Raw genomic sequence first — 19,787 nt, 5'->3', positions numbered from 1 at the left:
ATCCTTACTTATTTTTCACTCTCTTAATGCCATGCAGTTTCATTTGAGATCAGCTGACTCAACACAAAGCTCTGTATAGCTCAGAATTAGTTTGCAATTACTGGTTAACATGATGAGTTATATTTCATGATCAATTACGCTGGATATGGCAGCCACCCTGTCTGGCTTAACGTGCATTTCCTAAGAAGGCTAACTGGATAATAATCGGGAACAGAAATCTGGTCTGAATGTTAGCCCGGAAATGTGACTCCTGATGCAATCCTTCCAACTCCAACAGCTTCCCTACCGCACTAGTATCACAAGTAAGCTTACATTCACACTGCAATGAAGTTACTGTGAAAATCCCCTAGTCACCACACTCCAGCGCCTGTTTGGGTACACTGAGGGAGAATTTAACATGGCCAATGCACCTGAACAGCACATCTTTCTGACTGTGGGAGGAAACCGGAGCACTCGGAGTACTAAGGGACTATTTAGTATGACCAATCCACCAAACCTGCACATTATTCAAACAACAACCTGCATTTATGTAGAGTCATAGAGGTTTGCAGCATGGAAACATGCCCTTTGGCCCAACTTGTCCATGCTGTCCTTCTTTTTAAAAACCCCAAAGCTAATCCCAATTGCCACATTTGGCCCATATCCCTCTATACCCATCATACACATGTAACTATCTAAAAGTTTTTTAAAAGATAAAATTGTACCCACCTCTACTACTACCTCTGGCAGCTTGTTCCAGACACTCATCACCCTCTGTGTGAAAGAATTGCCCCTCTGGTCATTTTTGTATCTCTCCCCTTTCACCTTAAACCTCTGCCTTCTAGTTTTAGACTCCCTTACCTTTGGGAAAGGATATTGACTATCTTTCTGATCGGTGCCCCTCATTATTTTATAGACCTGTATAAGAACACCCCTCAGTCTCGTATGCTCCAGAGAAAAAACTCACAATCTATCCAGCCTCTCCTTATAAGTCTATCCATCAAGTCACAGTAGCATCCTAGCAAATCTTTTCTGCACTCTTTCTCATTTAATAATATCCTTTCTATAATAGGGTGACCAGAATTGCACACAGTATTCCAAGTGTGGTCTTACCAATGTCTTGTACAATTTCAACAAGACATTGCAACTCTTGTATTCAGTGTTCTGACCAATGAAACCAAGCATGCCGAATGCCTTCTTCACCACTCTGTCCACCTGTGACTCCACTTTCAAGGAGTTATGAACATGTACCCCTAGATCTCTTTGTTCTGTAACTCTCCCCAATGCCCTACCATTAATTGAGTAAGTCCAGCCCTGGTTCAATCTACCAAAATACATCACCTCACATTTGTCTAAATTAAACTCCATCTGCCATTCATCAGCCCACTGGCCCAGTTGATCAAGATGCCGTTGCAATTGGAGACAACTTTCTTCACTGTCCACTATGCCACCAATCTTAGCGTCATCTGCAAACTTACTAACCATGCCTCCTATATTCTCATCCAAATCATTAATGTAAATGACAAATAACAGTGAAACCAGCACTGATCCCTGAGGCATACCGCTGGTCACAGGCTTCACGGCATTTTTAATATGGGAATGTGCCTCGAGGTGGATGGGTCATAGGAACACAACTTAAAATGAATGGTTGCTGAGACAATGATGGATGTATCTGGAAGAGTGATGACATGCTCATGCAAACAGCTAGATTGTCACCCTTAGGGTCAGGAGCTTGTGCCTGGTTGTCATATTCTGGACACTGCACCGTGTAATGAAGGCTGAACATTCAATGCAATAGTGAAGGGGTGCTGCACTGTCAGAACTACAGTCCCTTGCTTGAGTGGGTTGTTTAAACAAAGACCCTTCCTACTCTCCCCAGTGGATTTCAAAGACTCCACTGCACTATTTCATGTTCTAAAAGTTTTTTTAAAGTTTATTTATTAGTCAGAAGTAGGCTTATATTAACACTGCAATGAAGTTACTGTGGAAGTCCCCTAGTTGCCACACTCCGACATTGAGGGAGAATTTAGCATGGCCAATGCACTCTAACCTGCACATCTTTCAGACTGTGGGAGGAAACTGAGGCACCCAGAGGAAACCCATGCAGACATGGGGAGAATGTGCAGACTCTGCACAAACAGTGACCCAAACCGGGAATCGAACCTGGCTCCCCGGCGCTGTGAAGCAGCAGTGCTAACCACTGTGCCGCCCCATTTTGCCCATCCCTGCTTACCATATGAAGGTGGTAATCAGAGCTTTTCCTGAAACACTGCAGTTCAAGGCTATAGTGGTATAACATGGCCAATGATGACTTGCAAAGCCATGTCAGAGGACAGTTAGGGCATCAACTACATTGCTAAGTTAGCATAAAGAACCATAGAATCTCCAGAGTTCAGAAGTAGGCCATTTGGCCCATCAAGTCTGTGCTGACTTTCCAAAAAGGCATCCACCACTAACCTCTTCCCCTCCACCTCATCTCCATAACCCTGCACATTTACCATGGTTAATCTATCTAACCTACACATCTTGGGACAATAAGGGGCAATTTAGCATGACCAATCCACTGAACCTGCATATCTTTGGACTGTGGGAGGAAACCAGAGTGCCTGGAGGAAACCCACATAGGGAAGAACGTGCACACTCCACAACACAGAAAGTCACCCAAAATCGGAATTGAACCCGAGTCTCTAGTACTGTGAGACAGGAGTGCTAACCACTCTGCCACTGTGTAAAATTGGAGTGACATATGGGCTGCAGGAAGGCAGCATTCGATATCTAAAGTACTTGAAGGACAATTTTACAAATGTCCATCCAGACATCAGAATGAGGGGAGGTTTCAGCAGCATTGACCATGATTCTGTCCTGGAAAGAGTGTGCAACCAGGAGGCCTGTTGCAAAAGAAGGCTGGTGACTTCATACCTCTGGTACTGACCCCTGCTGAAATCGGCTAACTCAGCACAGAACTGAATCAGGAATCCTCCCTGTCGATATGGCTCAGCTCTTTACTGTCCTATTACTGGAAAGTATGATGTGTTATATTTCAGAATGAATTACACTGTGTACCGCAGCCAACTTCATAACTACTCTGTCAATGCTTGAAACTAGCCATTAAAGAACTGTAAAGTCAGGAACATTGTGATATAAATGTCAAATTGTTAAAGTACCTTTTACAGTGGCTAGACTTTTTTTTAAATTACCAGCAGAAAATGACACCAAGATATATCCAGATATGAACTCATGGAAAATTACAATCATTTTAAACCTACATTATTTTCCACCTCATAAGTCACTGACAACTGAGATTTTTTTTTCAGCCGAAACACTTGCACACTATTGATCTGCGACAGCAAAAGACTGAAGCAAATAGCTCAGCAGAGGGTTATTGAGGATAAGTGAGGACAGGGGGTGCAGATTGTGCTGTGGACCACACTTCTCACCGATAAAACATCCACAAAAAGAGAGAAAGCAGGAGAAAACAGGAGTGGTGAACCACACACAAAACCACTGACTGCTTCAAGAAGGTGCGGGCTTACAAGGAGTGAGTTTGGCAGTGTTTAACACGCACAGAAAGGGAGCAGGATAATTACACAGACACAGAAATGGGACACAGAGCAATACACACATATAAAGCAAGATAGAGACACACATACAGGTCGTGTCAGAAAGTACAGTAATTCACATGCATATAGTTGGATGAAATCCTACTATATATAACACCCATGCGAACATTCACATTCTCAGTCACACGTACATGCACATACAGATATTGTCAGAGAAGTGTGTACAAATATAGGATAGAAACACATACACACAGGCATACAATTATTTCTCATATTCAGACCCAGAAAATGAAAGAAATGTACACATATATATAGTGTAAACACACACACTTACACACAAACACACACACTCTTACATATCCATACAAGCATACTCATATACACACACACATCAATACAAGCATGCATATATACACACACTCTCATATATGCAAGCACACTCATATATATACACACGCACATCCATCCAAGCACACTCACATACATACACACACATACTTATACATAGCGATACAAGCACACTCATATACACATATTCCTACGTATCCATACAAGTACACTCTCTCTCACACACATACAATCCCGCCCCATGACTCTACGAATGGCCTGCTTCTGCTCTTAGCTCTTGAGGTCTCATGATATGAACAGAGGGAGACCATTCAGCCCACATATCTATGCCAGCTGTCAGGAAGAGCTTTCCCTCTAAGTCTCACTCTCAAGTTTTATGTGTGTATACACTCATACACATTCACAGACACACTCATATATATTCACATACACATTTACACTCACACACATGCTGATAATGGCAATGAAAAATGCACATATATAGCATGTCACCTATACACATTGGCCGGAATTTTACTGTCCACTCCCCACGGGAACTGGTGTGGGTGAGGGGCAGACTGTGGAAATGTCCGGTGACCTCGGTCAGGATTTTCTAGTTTCGGGGCAAGCGAGGCCAAAATGTCCCACCCTTCATCTCTCACCAACTCACAGACACGTAAGGAGAGAGAAGATTTTTCCCATTCCGCCATGGGAATGGGAGCGGGTGAGGGACGGACCATGCAGGAGGTCCCTTGAATTCGGGTCAGACTTTCAAGTTTTGGGTGCGAGCGCAGCTGGAAAATCTCGTCCACAGTGAGGGACGGAAATGCACACATAATGGGATAAACACACAAATACACAGACACACATGCCCTCAGACAGTGATGGGCCAAAACGTGAACATGCAAAGAGCCAGATAGTCACATACACACAAGAGTGACACAAATGTTGTTACTCCATACAAATATACACCGAGAGGATACACATATACATATAGATGCATACACACACAATGAGAAGCAAAGGGACAATACACATATATAGCAATATCCAAGTGCACACTTAGGACTCTCCAAGTGTCTTACCGACAGGTAAGTTTCAGTAATAACCTCCATCAAAGCTTTAAAGAGAAAACTTATACTTATCCCTCACTTTTCACAACCCCGAATGTCTTCACTTCAAATGAAGTGTAACCATTATTGCAATTTTGATACACAGCAACACATTGTTACAAAGCAATCTCCCACAGACAGTAACCTAATAATGGCGAGGTAGTCTGGATTTTAGGATTAATATTAGGGGCGTTAATATTGGCAAGGGTAGTACCGTGAACTCTCCTGCACTTCTTTGACTCCGCGGGAGGTTTTGGGGCCTCGGTTTAACATCTTATTTCTACGAAGGCACTTTCGACAGCTCCTCGGTGCTGAAGTGGGAGTGTCAACCTGGATCGTGCGTTCAAAACTCCGGAGTGGGGCTAGAACCCTGGACCCCTCCCAATCCAGAGACTGGGCCGCAGCTGAGAGTTGGAGTAGTGTGACCTACCCCCAGAGTAAGTTACTAACCAAAATCCAGGGAATTACAGACAATTACACACGCACCACTCAACTGGATATTTGAGTGGGAAAGTGAAAGTCAATTTGAAATCTTCTTGTTCCACTTTAACCCTCCCGCAGACTGAAACTCACTCAGATCCCCAGCCTGGACAAGGAATGAAGACACACTGTGTGACTTACCGCTCAAAACCCGAGTGCCAGAGCCGCTGCCCAGGAGTCCGCTCAGAATCAGCACCAACATCCCACTGGACAGCTCCTGGGGAAAGAGCATCGGGGCAGCGAGCCGGGAGCGGGCACTGCCAAAAGGCGCAATGCAACACAGAGCACGCCAGGAAAATAGGGCGCAATGCAACTCAGATTCCAGGAAAATGGGGCGCAATGCAACTCAGATTCCAGGAAAATAGGGCGCAATGCAACTCAGATTCCAGGAAAATGGGGCGCAATGCAACTCAGATTCCAGGAAAATGGGGCGCAATGCAACTCAGATTCCAGGAAAATGGGGCGCAATGCAACTCAGATTCCAGGAAAATGGGGCGCAATGCAACTCAGATTCCAGGAAAATGGGGCGCAATGCAACTCAGATTCCAGGAAAATGGGGTGCAATGCAACTCAGATTCCAGGAAAATGGGGTGCAATGTAATTCAAACTGCAGGAAAAGGGGGCGCAATGCAACTCAGATTCCAGGAAAATGGGGTGCAATTCAACTCAAACTTCAGCGAAATGGGGTGCAATGCAGCTCAGCAGGAAATAGGAGCGTAATGCAATTCAGAGAACTGAACGAAAATTGTGGCGCAATGCAACTTAATACACAGCGAGAATAAGAGCCGCTAAATCAAGGCAAAGGCTACAGCACAAAGCACCTTCCCTGCGATTCTAAACAAGGATGCTTGCAAAATAAAGTAACTTAAATTGTCCGTCCTGGGAGGCAGTGGGAAACTGGAACGGCCAGCAAACTGCAACGCCAACCGAGAGTGTGCGCGAATGAGACCCGAAAAGGGATTCAGTGCAGGAAGGAGAGCAGCAAGTTCACGCCGATCCCAGTCTGAATTCAAGGAAAAAGAGAGAGACACACACACAGGGCAGCCTCCAAACCAAGTTCCCTTCTCCTCCTCCTCTTCCTCCCCCTGCTGTAGCTCTCAGTGGGGTGTGTTGCAGGATCCCAGGCTGCTGTACTCCGGCTCTGTTGTTTTATAGAGGGGAGAGCCTCACAGCTCACACATCATCATCATCCATCTGTCCAATGCCAGTCCCCAGCAAGGCGATCGAGAAGAAACCCTGCAGGGTAGCAACACTAGCTGCTGCTGCTGAATTCAATTTGCAAAGAACAAACTTTTAATAAAACAAAATTACTTCCTTTAGTCTTATTCAAAATCGTGAAGTGTTTGGACGGAGGGAATAGGAAGTTTCCATGAGCAGGAATCAGTTACCAGACAGACAACTAGTTAAAAAAAAATCAGGAAGTGGGAATGAGAATGTGTTTGTTCTGGTCTGGAATGCACTGCCCAAAAGGCTGGAAAAAAGCACCTTCAGTAGTATTTCCCAAGAGGGTACTTGGAAGAGTTAAAATAAATAAGGCTATGGGGAAAACTAGAGAGTGGGACTTAGGGGAAAGTTCTTTCTGAGAGCTGGCATAGGTATGATGGGCTGACTGGTCTCCCTTTGTTCATATCATTAGATCACAAGACCTAAGAGCAAAAGTAGGCCTTTTGTAGACTCATAGGGCAAGATTGGATATTCCTGCCCCTCATCTTCTCTGATTCAGTAGAATTCCAGTGATAAGAGAGATACAATGCAGAAAAGGTCCTTTGGCACCAATAATATCTACCACTAAAGGCGCATTAATCCCATTTTACTGCACTTGTCCCATATCCTTGAATGTTATGATATTTCAAGTGCTCAACCAAACACTTTTTAAAGGTTGTAAGGCCTCCACTAGCTTCCCATTCCAAATTCCCACCACTGTCTCAGTGAAAAATCCTATCCAGTCTCTTCTTATAGCTCAAATGTTCCATCCCAGCAACACGCTGGTGAATCTCCTCTGAACCCCCTTTAATGCTATTACATCCTTCCATTCGGCCCATCAAGACTGTTCCGCTATTCAAAGAAATCATGGCTGATCTGTTGTGATAATCCTCAACTCCACTTTCCCGCCTTATCCCCATAACATTTGATTCCCTTACTGATTAATCCATAGAATAGAATCCCTACTTTGCAGAAGGAGGCCATTCAGCCCATCGCAGCTGTACCAACTCTCCAAAGGAGCATCATAGCCAGACCCACACTTGAACCCTACACGTTCACCATGGCCAATCCACCCAAACTACACATTCCCCAGACACCAAAGGGAATTTTATTTTAGCATGGCTGATCCACCTAATTTGCACACTTTGCACTGTGGGAGAAAATCAGGGGCAACTGGAAGAAACCCATGTGGACATGGGATAGACATGCAAGCTCCACACACTGACAATCAACAATTCCACAGATCTACTACTCTCTGAGAGAAGAAATTCCTCCTCGTCTCTGTCTTAAATGGGCAACTCCCTTACTCTGAGATTATGCCCTCTGATCCTCGATTCTCCTAGAAGTGGAAACAACCTCTTAGCATCTATCCTGTCAAGCCAGCTGAGGATCCTGTTGTGGAATTCTGCCGCTCCACTCGCCTTTGACTGTGAAGGCTGATGCAAAACATTTCATAGAATCATAGAAGTTTACAGCATGCAAACAGGCTCATCAGCCTATCTTGTCTATGCCACCCTTTTTTTAAACCACTAAGCCAGTCCCAATTGCCCGCGCTTGGCTCATATCCTTCCATATTCATCTTAACCACGTCATTGCTTAAAAGCTTTTTAAAAGACAAAATTGTACCTGCCTCTATTAGTACTGCTGGCAGCTTATTCCAGACAATCAGCACTCTCTGTGTGAAACAAATTGCCTCTCTGATCACTTTGTATCCCTCTTCTGCCATAACACATCTGCCATTTCCTGGTTCCATGGTTCTCCCTTCCCATTTTCACTCCTGCAGTTTTAGGTTGAGTTTTATGCGAACACTCCTCTCATTTTTTTGCCCTGTTGAAATTTATACAATTGGGTTGGGTTCTGTAAGGGAGAGTCATCCACTTCCTATGGGATATGAGTGCCAGGTGACCATTTATTGCCCATCCCTAATTGCCCTTCAGAAGATAGTGGGGAGCCACATTCCAAAACCACTGCAATCCATTTGGTGTAGGCACACCCACAGTTCTGTTAGTAGGGAGAGTTCCAGGGTTTTGCAAACCATCTTTCAAACCCGTGACTTTCTGAAGGACAAGGCAGCAAACACATTGGACCACCGTAAACTTTAAGTTTCTCTCCAAATAACACACCACCCTAACCTGGAAATATATTGTGGGGATGGCGGCATTGGGCATGGTGAGAAGTCTCATACCACCAGGTTAAAGTCCAGCAGGTTTATCTGGAGTCATGACTTTTTGGAGCTCTGTTTCTTCATCAGGTAAGTGAGATCAGGTAAGTGAGCGCTCCAAAAGATCACGACTCCAAATCAACTTGTTGAACTTTAACCTGGTGTTCTGAGACTTCTTACCTTGGAAATATATTGCTGTTGCTTCACTGTCACTGAGTCAAAATCCTGGAACTCCCTCCCACTGAGGGTGTACCTACACCAATGCAGCACTTTAAGAAGGAACCTCACCATCACCACCTTCTCAATGGCAATCAGAAATGGGGAATAAATGCTGGCCTTATCTGTGATGACTATATGCCTTAAATAAAATAAAAACTTGGAAGTATTGAGTTTTTGCAACTATGGTAAAATCTGAAATTGAATGCAACAAATCAGGTCATTAGTGGTCCTGCAGCAGAGGGAGTTTATTTATTCGTGTCACAAGTAGGCTTGCATTAACACTGCAGTGAAGTTACTGTGAAAATCCTCTACTCGCCACACTCCAGCACCTGTTCGGGTACACTGAGGGAGAATTTAGCATGGCCAATCCACCTAACCAGCACATCTTTCAAGGAGGAACCCAGAGCACCCAGAGGAAATCCACGCAGACACAGGAAGAACGTGCAGACTCCGCACAGACAGTGGCCCAGACTGGGGATCAAATCCGGGTCCCTGGTGCTGTGAGTCAGCAGTGCTAACCACTGTGCCACCATATCGCCACAGGAATATGAACAGAGAAATTATTGTGAAAACTACTACAGTTTTTAGGGAACTAGGTGTCAGCAATGTCAACCATAGAGTGATCACGTGATGATGCAGCTACTAAAGGTTCACATGACGGGAGTGCAGGATTGCTTCCTGGAGCGCGGGCAGAGTACACGCATGAAACAGCTCCTCACTTTGTGAATAAAGTACTGTTTGTTATTGTCTTCGGTCGCCTGCCTTTGGGAACCTTGAACTTGATGCCAGGAGTTAACCTGGCATCACCACATTGATTGATATTGACTGTTGGAAACAGATGAGAAGGACCGGTGTACTGACTGCCGTGCCAGATTATCTGACGGATCGGAAAAGGTACACAATTACTTAAATTTGCAGGCCCCAAGGCAATCAAGAATTTTGAATAGCTTGTTTTTAAATGGAAGAGGAGAAAGAGGACACTGAAGTAATTCTATAAAAGATTTGAGAACGTTTATTTAGGGGTGTTTTCCTCAGCCTGCAGTGCTGTTAGAGCTGGGCGGCTCAAACAGAGGCCATGTAGCTGGGTCCCTGCTGGGCACCACACCCTCTACATGTCTCCAACCATCGAATTTCCAGCATTGTCAGCTCTGCGTCAGAAATCGGCGCGGTGCTGAATAATTTACGCAAGTTGTCTTTTACATTTCATTAGCAGGCCCGGGTCTGAAATCTCCAGGTCCATGGGCCTCTTCCCACTTCCCCCTCTCCCCCCGCCATGAGTCAGGAATGTTTCACTCCAGCAGGGTTTACACAGCTCCCCATGAATGGAGAGCTGGCAGCCTGACCCCACTGGAGTGAAGGTGGGGGGGCGGGGGTTCTCCGTGGCCCTCCAGAGGGTCAGGAGTAAGGGAGGGTGCCAGCTAGACACTGTGAGCTTGGCAATGCCAACTTGGTCCCCTGGCAATGCCCAAGGGGCAAAGTGGCAATGCCCACCAAGCATTGGGCAGTGCCAAGGGGGCAAGGCCAGGATGGGGTAGTTCCGGGGGGGGGAGGGGGGGGAGATTGGTAGAGATGAGGGTGCCCGCTGCCACTTTGCATTTGGGATCATAGGTAAAGGGTGGGAGGCCAGCAGGTTGGGGGGGCATGGGTTGGCCCACCAGGGGTGTTGGCATTGGCAGGGGTGGTGATATGTAGGGGGGTTTGGACTGTGTGGGAGGGGCCGCGGTTGCCATCAGGGAGGGAATATTGAGGTCACCTTGGGTGAAGGTGGGGGGTTGGATCTGGCCCAGACATATCCAGAAGGCCAGCAATCAGGCTGTGGAAGGGGGAATGTGCCAGAGTGGCAACAATGCAGGGCGGTCAGACTCGCCAGCAATCGAGCTAGCCAGCAGTTGGGAGGCTGGCAGTGTGGGGCTACTGTGCATGCCCATCTCTAGTTACCCTTGAGAATTGCACATGCGCAGTGGCCAACTCAGTGCTATGCTGCCAGCCTCTCCCACTGATTTTTAGTGTGATCCTTGCTGGGGCACTCTGTGATGGACAGAGCATGGGAAATTCATTTTGAAAATCTCGCTAAAGAAACCAGCAGATTTACTCCAGTTTTTACACAAATTCAGTATTTCGAATTTTTATGGGAGAATCTGACCCACAATAGTCAACACGCATGCATTTAATTCAACAGACCAAAGAGCAAACGAATCAATACAATCTTCTATGGCAACATTGATCTTAGCACCCTCACTGATGAGTTAGTCAGGAATCGAATAGTCTGCGGGGTCCTCAGCGATCTTATTCACAAGCAGCTGCTGCAAGAAAAAGATTTAACATTACAAACAGCCATCACCATCAACATGTTAAACAAACAGACTGAAAAAAAGCAAGAAACAGAAGCTTTCGTAGTTCAGGGCAAGCCCTGTCCCAACTATGGTGGCCAACGCTCTCAGAGCAGAACAGTATGTGTGATGTGTGGTAAATGCCACAATAGTTGCGTCAAACAGAATCACTTCATGAAATGCTGTGGATCAAAATCCCTTCAGCCTTCCTTTGCCACCATCCACAATGCAGCTGGTCAGTCCTCCAAGGTTAGGAGTGTCTACTGGTGAACAAACTGGCACTCAGCCAAAGCAGTGAAACCACTGTGCCTTCAACAACACTCTACTGTGAGTGTGCCAACATTGTCACCAAAAAGGGTGAGACTTTCACTACACTGAGCACAATTTTCATCAACACAGAGCTGAAGGTAAAGATAGACATTGTAGCAAAGTGTGACTGCTATGGGGACTAGACCCATATGCAGCACTGGATGCCAGTACCCAGATGGACCTCATGGCAATCCTTCACTGCATACAGGGAAGTTTCAGGTTTCACACAGTTGACCAGAACTTGAGGCCATTGCTAGATCTTCAGGACAGCATTACACTGTGGCTCATCCACCTTGGTCCAGAGATACATTCTTTGTAACAACAGGCCCCAAAAGTGAGAGTATGCAATGACCTCTTCAACTGTGACATCATTGGTGAGCAACCAGTAATATACCACTCAAGAATAGCTGACTCAGTGGCCGGAATTTTACCAGCATACCTGCCAAGCTTCCGGGGGCGGGCAAGGCTTGGAGAACAGCATTCTTTGTTGGCCTCGGGTAGGATTGTATGAACCTCGGGCTGATGTGCTGGTAAAATTCTGCCCAATATCTATGACACAGTTTGTACTCCGAGAAGAACATCAATAGCCATAAAGCAGGAAATAGTCAATGAGTTACATCAGATGACAGCACAGGGCACCATAACACCCATAGTCAAGGTCACAGAATGGGTTTCAACAATGGGAGCTGCTGTAAAGGAAGATGGAACGGTCAGGATATGTACTAATCCAGCGCACTTGTACAAGATGCTGGTCAAACCTGATCACCCTGTGCAGATAGTGGGATAAGTGATTGCAGACATGCCCAATGTCAGGGTTTCAGCATCATGGATGCAAAATGCAGATTCTGGCAGGTCTCATTCGGAAGAGAATCTTCAAAACTTACCATGTTCACATCTCCAAGAGGCAGCTATCAATTTCTTTGTATGTCCAATGGGATCTCCACTGGCACTGAGATCTTTGAGTGATACATGAAGCAACTCTTTGTGGTGACACATCCTGGTTTGGTGTTGTACTATGTAAGAACACGATACATGTTTTTGTCTCATCTTCAACAGAATCAGGACCAAATAGTTGATGCTTAATGTTGAGAATTGCAGATTCAGGGATCAAGCAGATTCTTAACATGGGTCATTTACTTACGATCAATGATGTGAAGCCAGATCCAGAGAAGACAACAGCTATACAACAGCTAGCCATTCCTGTGGACAAGCACACTTTGGGGTTTATTCATTCATTTGAAGAGAGAGGACAGCACTGGCACGAGTTTTAAAATGGTTTTCTTTTATTGAAAAGAACTTAAAAATTAGCATGACAGAAACAAAAAGAAGGCAAATTTGGAGACTGGCTTCTCGGTCAGGCTCGCTAATCTAAGAACTGAACTGAAACTGAACATGCACACTCTGAAATCCAAAATATATTTCATACAGTATCTCATTATTGGAAGTATTTTTTGCCTGCTGTCTATGTCTAGAAAAACAAACCTCACAGCTGCTGTTATGGGAAACTTGTTTGCCTGCATTATGTACCCTTCAGGAATGCAGCCAACTTTTTGCTAACCCATCATGCCTTCTGATTCTACATGTAGTCAAGTTAACTGCAATTGTTCAGCTTAGCAGCACTAGTTAACCCTTACAGTCTAACGTTTAAGTGTACTTATGTACAGGCAGAAATATCTTAAAATGAAGTCTTTGCATAGATTGAAGCAAGCAGGGCTAATCATACACAAGATCCCTCACACACTTCATAAAGCTTCCTTGGTATAACAAATTACCTTTCAAAATTCATTCCTTGTTACAGTGAGGTCACTGGACCTCTTTTTCAGCTCCTCCACTCAGGGTATTGAACAGCACTGGCAAGAAGACAATATAACGGCCTTGAACAGACTCAAACAGGCACTGGACTGGTTCCAGTGAAGGGGAACTTCAGTTCCTGGGTGAGATTGAGGGAACTGTGGTTCAGATTTGATAAAGGTGTTCAAATCCATAAGGGATCTAGAGTAGAGAAAGAGAGAGAGATAAACTGTTGCCATTGGGGAAAGGATTAAAAACCAGAGGCAGCCGATTTAAGATGAATGGCAAAAGAACTAATGGCGACAGGAGAAAAAGCTTTGTTACCCCCTAGCATGCGGTTAGGATCTGAAATTGGATAGGCTCGTAAGGAGAAAATATTTAGAGAGGAAAGAGCAGGGGATTAGCTGGAAGCACATGATAGGATAAATGGCCTCCGTGTCCACATTCTAAGCCATGATTCCTACGGGCTCCGCTCTTACTGGGAGCTGTGAATCACCTCTTATATATCGCGTTATGTACACCACTGAAAAATAAATTACCCACTTTGGCAAATCAAATGGCAGAGACTGGAAACTGTAAATCACAAAGCGATATGTGTCCAAAGTCCTCATTTTAAAACACTCACCCAACCTGACCAGCTTTTTAAAAGCTATCTCTCACTCTCTCATTCTCTCTCCCCCTGTCTAACTTGGGCCATTTTGCAACAGCACTGATTATTGACAGACTCCATGTTTAAATAATGAGATCCTTTTACCCCCGCCATTATGTTCCTCCAGCCCGTAATTGGAGCTGTTCCCACCAGTTAACGGCGTGAGGCTCTCTGCTTTGTCCCTCTTCAATCATTCTGGCGTGAAGCACTCATTTCTGCAATGCCAGCTTGAGAATCTGATTAACTTGCGACAGAGTGCTAGCTCAGTGCTGAGGTGGAGAATCCTTTCAGAAGCTACTAGACCAGAATATGAATCCAAGTTAAGGCTGCAGGAGGGGTACGGGATGGGAAGGTGGGAAGTGGAGATACCTGTAGAAAAGACGAAGGAGAAGCCTTTGCCAGTTTATATGTGACTCTGGCAATGGAGCAAGTTAATGTGGAAAAAATCTGAAAATCAAATTTGAAAAGGTTATAGGGTGGCAATGGTATAACTATGGAACCCTAACCCATCAAGTCTGCTCCAACTCTCCAAAATTGCATCCCACTCAGAACCTCCCCTCCACTTTATCCCCGTAACCCTATGCATTCCCTAATCCCACCGATCATCTTTGGATATGCTAAAGGGCAATGTAGCATGCCAATCCATCTAACCTGCTCATCTTTTGATTGTGGGAGGAAACTGGAGTAGAAACCTGCGCAGACACAGTGAGAATGTGCAAACTCCACACAGACAGTCATCTGAGGCCAGAATCAAACCCAGGTCCCTCGTGCTGCGAGACAGTAGTGCTAACTACTATGCCACATTGCCGCCAAATTGTTCCATGCTCATATGTGTATTGTGCAGCTCAAAGACTGAGACACATACGAGAATGAATTGTTCCATTTCTCAACATGTATTATACATATGGCTATGATGCAGAGGTTGATCCCCTTTTGAGAAGTCACACAGAATCCTCGTAAAAGGAGTACCTTACTTTATAATCTATTAACAGTGTTAGGAAGGTGTGAACTGTTCTTCATTAACACTTAGAGGTTCATTAACAGAAAGACCTGACTCACTTTAAGTGAATAATTAACAGGTTATTTATTTAACCAACTGGTAACTTTAACAAATAACATATCGATTAAAATAAAGTTCTACTAGAATGCTGTTCAAATAAATACAAGGACCATTCATTACCAAAAAAGAAATGATAATAGAATTTAGTCATTCTCAAAAAATATACAAACAGGCTTTGGAAAAATCTTTGGAGTTCTGTGATTCCGCTGTCTGTAAACTCTTTCTGATTTGTTACACTTTTATTCAGTAGATGAAGAGTTTTCTGCAGAGATATTTTAAGCTGACAGGGAATCACTCTTTCCCGCTCTAACTGCTGAGAGGTGGCAGTCCTTCAGTTGAACTGCAGGCAGGCAGTTGAGTTCCTCTTTATAACTGTGATGACCTATCAATTTCCCTACTCCAGGATTGGGCTGATCCAAATTTGATAGGTCCCTGATAGTTCAGTGTCTTCTTTAAGTTGACAAGATGTCAAAACTCAAAAGCCTGCAAAGCCTGTTACCAAGGGAACTCTGATGCTTGGTCCTTGTTGCAAATGTTGCAGTCTACATACCCTGTGTGCCTGCATTTTAAACATCCAAGCACTGACAAAAAAAACAGCTTTTAGAGCGACCACACTTCACAAACTTAACTTCATAACAATATCAAGAACAAAGACAATGTAGAGAGGTTTCAATTCTTCAATGCTTCAACTCTTTAGAGATATATTTGTTTAAGGCATCCCACAACCTCCATATTTTTTCCATTGGAACCTCCTTCTGGCAATTTGTCTTTCTCCTTCATTTTGCAACCTTCACTATTCCTCAATGACTATTAGTTGCCTATGAAGTCTTAGAATGCCAAAGACTTGGGTCTTGCTGTCTTGTCTGGAAAGGGCCCTTTACTATTTCTCTCACATTCAAATAAGAAAGGCAATCTAATCATCAAAAGACTCTGCTCTCTTTGTCCTACTCTTTAGCCCTATCTATTTTACACTGTAACCCTGTGCTCCTATGAACCAACTTCTCTCATTCTTTTTAAGCTTCAAGTAGCCATCCAACTCATTCTTACTCTTCCCTTAACCTCACTGTGCTGAAATCCAGAGTTACCTTCTCATTTTCCACTCATACTAAATCATTCCATGGATTGGAAAAGTGTAAAATTCATTTTCTCTCTCTTCTTGCAGCAGGGAGCATGATCCAAGTTTCTCATTTAATAGCTATTTCCACATCTTCTAATCTACTTAACCAACTTTCTCAGCAATAAAAATCTTTTAATCTGTACATTACCAAACATGGGCCTACTGTTAGCTTTTAACATTAATAAAAACAGAAAGTGCTGGGAAAACTGGAAGTGCTGGAACAAGTCTCATAAAGTTTATTTTATTAGTGTCGCAAGTAGGCTTACATTAACACTGCAATGAAGTTACTGTGAAAATCCCCGAGTTGTCACACTCCGGTGCCTGTTCAGGTATAGAGAGGGAGAATTTAGCATACCAATCAAGTACCCAGCACGTCTTTCGGACCGTGGGAGGAAACTAGAGCACTAGGAGGAAACTTGTATAGACAAGGGGAAAACATGTAGACACAGCACACACAATGACCCAAGCCAGGAATTGTACTCGGGTCCCTGTGAGGCAGTAATGCTAACCACTGCTCCACGATGACCCTTCTTCAAAACATAATAGAACGTATTTGAGTCATACTGGACTCAAAATATCATCTCTGTTTTTCACTCTCTACTGAAACTGCTGAGTCTTTCCAGCACTTTCCATTTTTATTTCTCATCTTGAGCACCAGTAGAAACCTTCCCCTATGTCGGTTTCTAAGAACTGGATTATCAGCTCTAAACCATACCGCCTCACTGGTTCTGCATCAATTTCTCAGTCAGGTAATGAGGCACCTTTAATAAGAGACACATTGCAGTTTACTGTTTTGATCTACAGGGCATTCACAAGAGGAAGACTTAAAAACTGTCAGATTGCAACTTATTCCATGCACAAAAGCTAAACTCTATAATTTAGGAAATTGGTGGCAAAATGGTAAGAGTGTCTGTTTTTTTTGTATAAATTTCAATTTCAAAGCTATCAGACTTGAATGCAGGTGCTTCATGAAACACTTTAGTTTGCTCTGATAGCCCCTTTCAACTAAGGCCAAGAATAGAAAGCACATTCTGTCTTACACTGCATACAAAAAAGCCAAGGTAACAACCATGTCAATATGGTATTGAACAATCATTTCCTCATCTTTGATAGCTATTGTATTGACTGTGTGATTGTGTATCACTCTCCCAACTCATTGTCAATTGAACTATTACTATCATGTGTATTAAAAGATGGTCATTATATTCAGAGCGAAAACTGCTGCTATTACTTAATGTACATCTTAATATTGATCTTCAAGGCCGTGTACAAAATGTTACTCCTAGGACATTCAGTAGAAACACTGAGAATGGGGCCTATCGTTTTCTTTCAATTGATACAATAACTTTAAGTGGGGTTTTGCAAGAAACCCTACTTATATATACATGTACTTGTAGGAGAACAGTTAGACTGATTCATTTGATTAAAGTTGATGGCTTCCTCTGACTTGTAGATAGTTTATAGATCTATGCTTTCACAATAAGTACCACCATTGTTTAAAAAGTGTTTATTCCCAGGATGCCTTAGGGTTTGCTTTGTCACAGATAATTTCAGCTGCTTTGATATATTGCCGAAACTGTAGGATGTGCGATTGGTGTCTCTCGCCTTGGTTCCCCCTCCCAAAATATCACGATGACATTGGGATTCAGCCCAAAGAGCAACATTGCAAACCGCAATCTGGGCTGAAACTCTCCAACCTCGCCAGTGGCTGGGATCCTCTGGTCCATTTTCTGTGAACTGAGATTTAGCTGAGCGCCAAGTTCACCGTTCTTGCTGGCAGCAACAGCAGGGCGTGCGAGACCAGAGAATTCCGATGTCAGAAATCAGTGACTGATTTTTGTGTTTGGTTCACTGTTAAATTCTGTCTTCTAAGGCAGAAGACACTGAATTCAAATGCCCAAATTTGAGCACGATGATACATTATTGGTGGATTATAGTAGCATCACATTATCCAAAGTGCTGTCCGTAATATGAGATACTGTTCATGGACAGTAAAGTTTTCACAGCACTATATCAAAGCCTCTGATCTGTTTCAATGTGTTCTCCCAATGTCCTACCCCTCATAAATTCCTCAAGAAACACCATTAAAACAAGTTAACCAGTAATCGATTCATGGAACGACACAGCACAAGCAATTAGAATAATTGTGTCTGTGTCGCCTCTTTGGTAGAGTATTTCTGGTCCCTCAGTTTATTTAATTTAGTTTAATGGTTTGACTCAAAGGAATTGTCGAGTATTTCACTATTTTTTGTTGGATTTTCCAGTGTGCGAATGGCTGCTGTATTTGCCTCCATAGCAAGTGATTAGGTTTTGAAAGCAACCATCGCTGTTCCAATACTTTGAAAGTTCAGAAGACTGAAAGGCGAATTTTACCATCCCGCCCATCCGTTGACGTCGAATGGGATTTTCTGGTTTCGGGAGGAGCGAGATCGGAAAATCACACCCATTATATTAAATGCAAAAATACCTTTCTTCACATTTGCATCGTTTTGCTGAATCATGTGCTATCCCCAACCATCCCGTTTTGGTTGACTGTCAGTTCCTGTTTACCCATCATGCCCTATGCAGCATTGGCACTAATTTGACATCACAACAATTGTCCAATTTTCTTTCCTTGTTTTCAGATCCATCCATGTCTCATACCCTCATTTGAATCTAAAGCACATGTCTGTGTGTTTAACAAGTGTATAACTTTTAGTTGTAGCTGGTACTAGCTTTGATAAGCAGAGTATACAAAAGGTAAGAATAAATATTTATCTTGATGTTCCGTTTTGAAGTTGGTGATAGTTCTATGGATTGTGTGGATTATTTTGTATTTTCTTAAATCTTTATGAACCTTTTATGACATGTGTTAAATGTATTAATTTTATTCATGGGGTCATGGTTAGTACACATGGCAGATTCCAACCTTGTGGTCCACTGAGATAAAGGCAAGCCACTCATGCAGCCCACTCACTTGCCCAAGTTGCCCACCACTGTTGTATAATGCTCAGCATCATTTGGGCCTCCTCAGATACTGTTGCAGTCTAAATGAAGCAAGATATGGACAATATTCGGACTTAGCCTGATATGTTGTAGCAAGTAACATTTGTACCACTCAAGTGTCAAGCTATGACCATCTCCAACAAGAAGAAATCTAATCAATTTCCCTTGATATTCAATGGCATTACCGTTAGTAAATCTTTCACGGCCAACTTCCAGTGGGCGGAAAGGGGAGTGGGCTGCGGGGAGCAGGGGTGGGAGGTTGTTGCTGCACTGGAGTGGGGGAGGCTACCATTAACCAGAGACTGAACTGGAACAGTCATATAAATACTGTGGCTACAATCTACAATCTACATCAGAGGCGTGGATTTCTGCAGAGAGTAACTCACCTCCCGACTCCACAAAGCCTGTTCACCATTTACAATGGAGCAAGTCAGGCGTGTAGTGAAATATTCTTCACCTGCCTGGGTGAGTGCAGCTCCAAAAACAGTTCAAGAATCTCAACGCC

The 19,787-nt window shown here is 43.7% G+C and overlaps 1 protein-coding gene across 1 annotated transcript in view; it reads right to left on the bottom strand.

Moving 5' to 3' along the window:
• The window catches only part of chodl (chondrolectin), a 30,027-nt gene extending 24,337 nt beyond the window's left edge, over window positions 1-5,690 (bottom strand). Inside the window, exon 1 of the mRNA XM_080203204.1 lies at window positions 5,600-5,690. Coding sequence (XP_080059330.1) covers window positions 5,600-5,690 — 91 coding nt within the window. The remainder of the gene's footprint in view (window positions 1-5,599) is intronic.
• Between the last annotated feature and the right edge of the window lie 14,097 nt (window positions 5,691-19,787).

The sequence above is a fragment of the Carcharhinus amblyrhynchos genome, chromosome 15, assembly GCF_965287045.1.
Source record: "Carcharhinus amblyrhynchos chromosome 15, sCarAmb.v2.hapA, whole genome shotgun sequence".
Lineage (NCBI taxonomy): Eukaryota > Metazoa > Chordata > Chondrichthyes > Carcharhiniformes > Carcharhinidae > Carcharhinus > Carcharhinus amblyrhynchos.
Note: the sequence above shows the minus strand (reverse complement) of the source record. Positions and strands in the feature narration are given on the sequence as shown.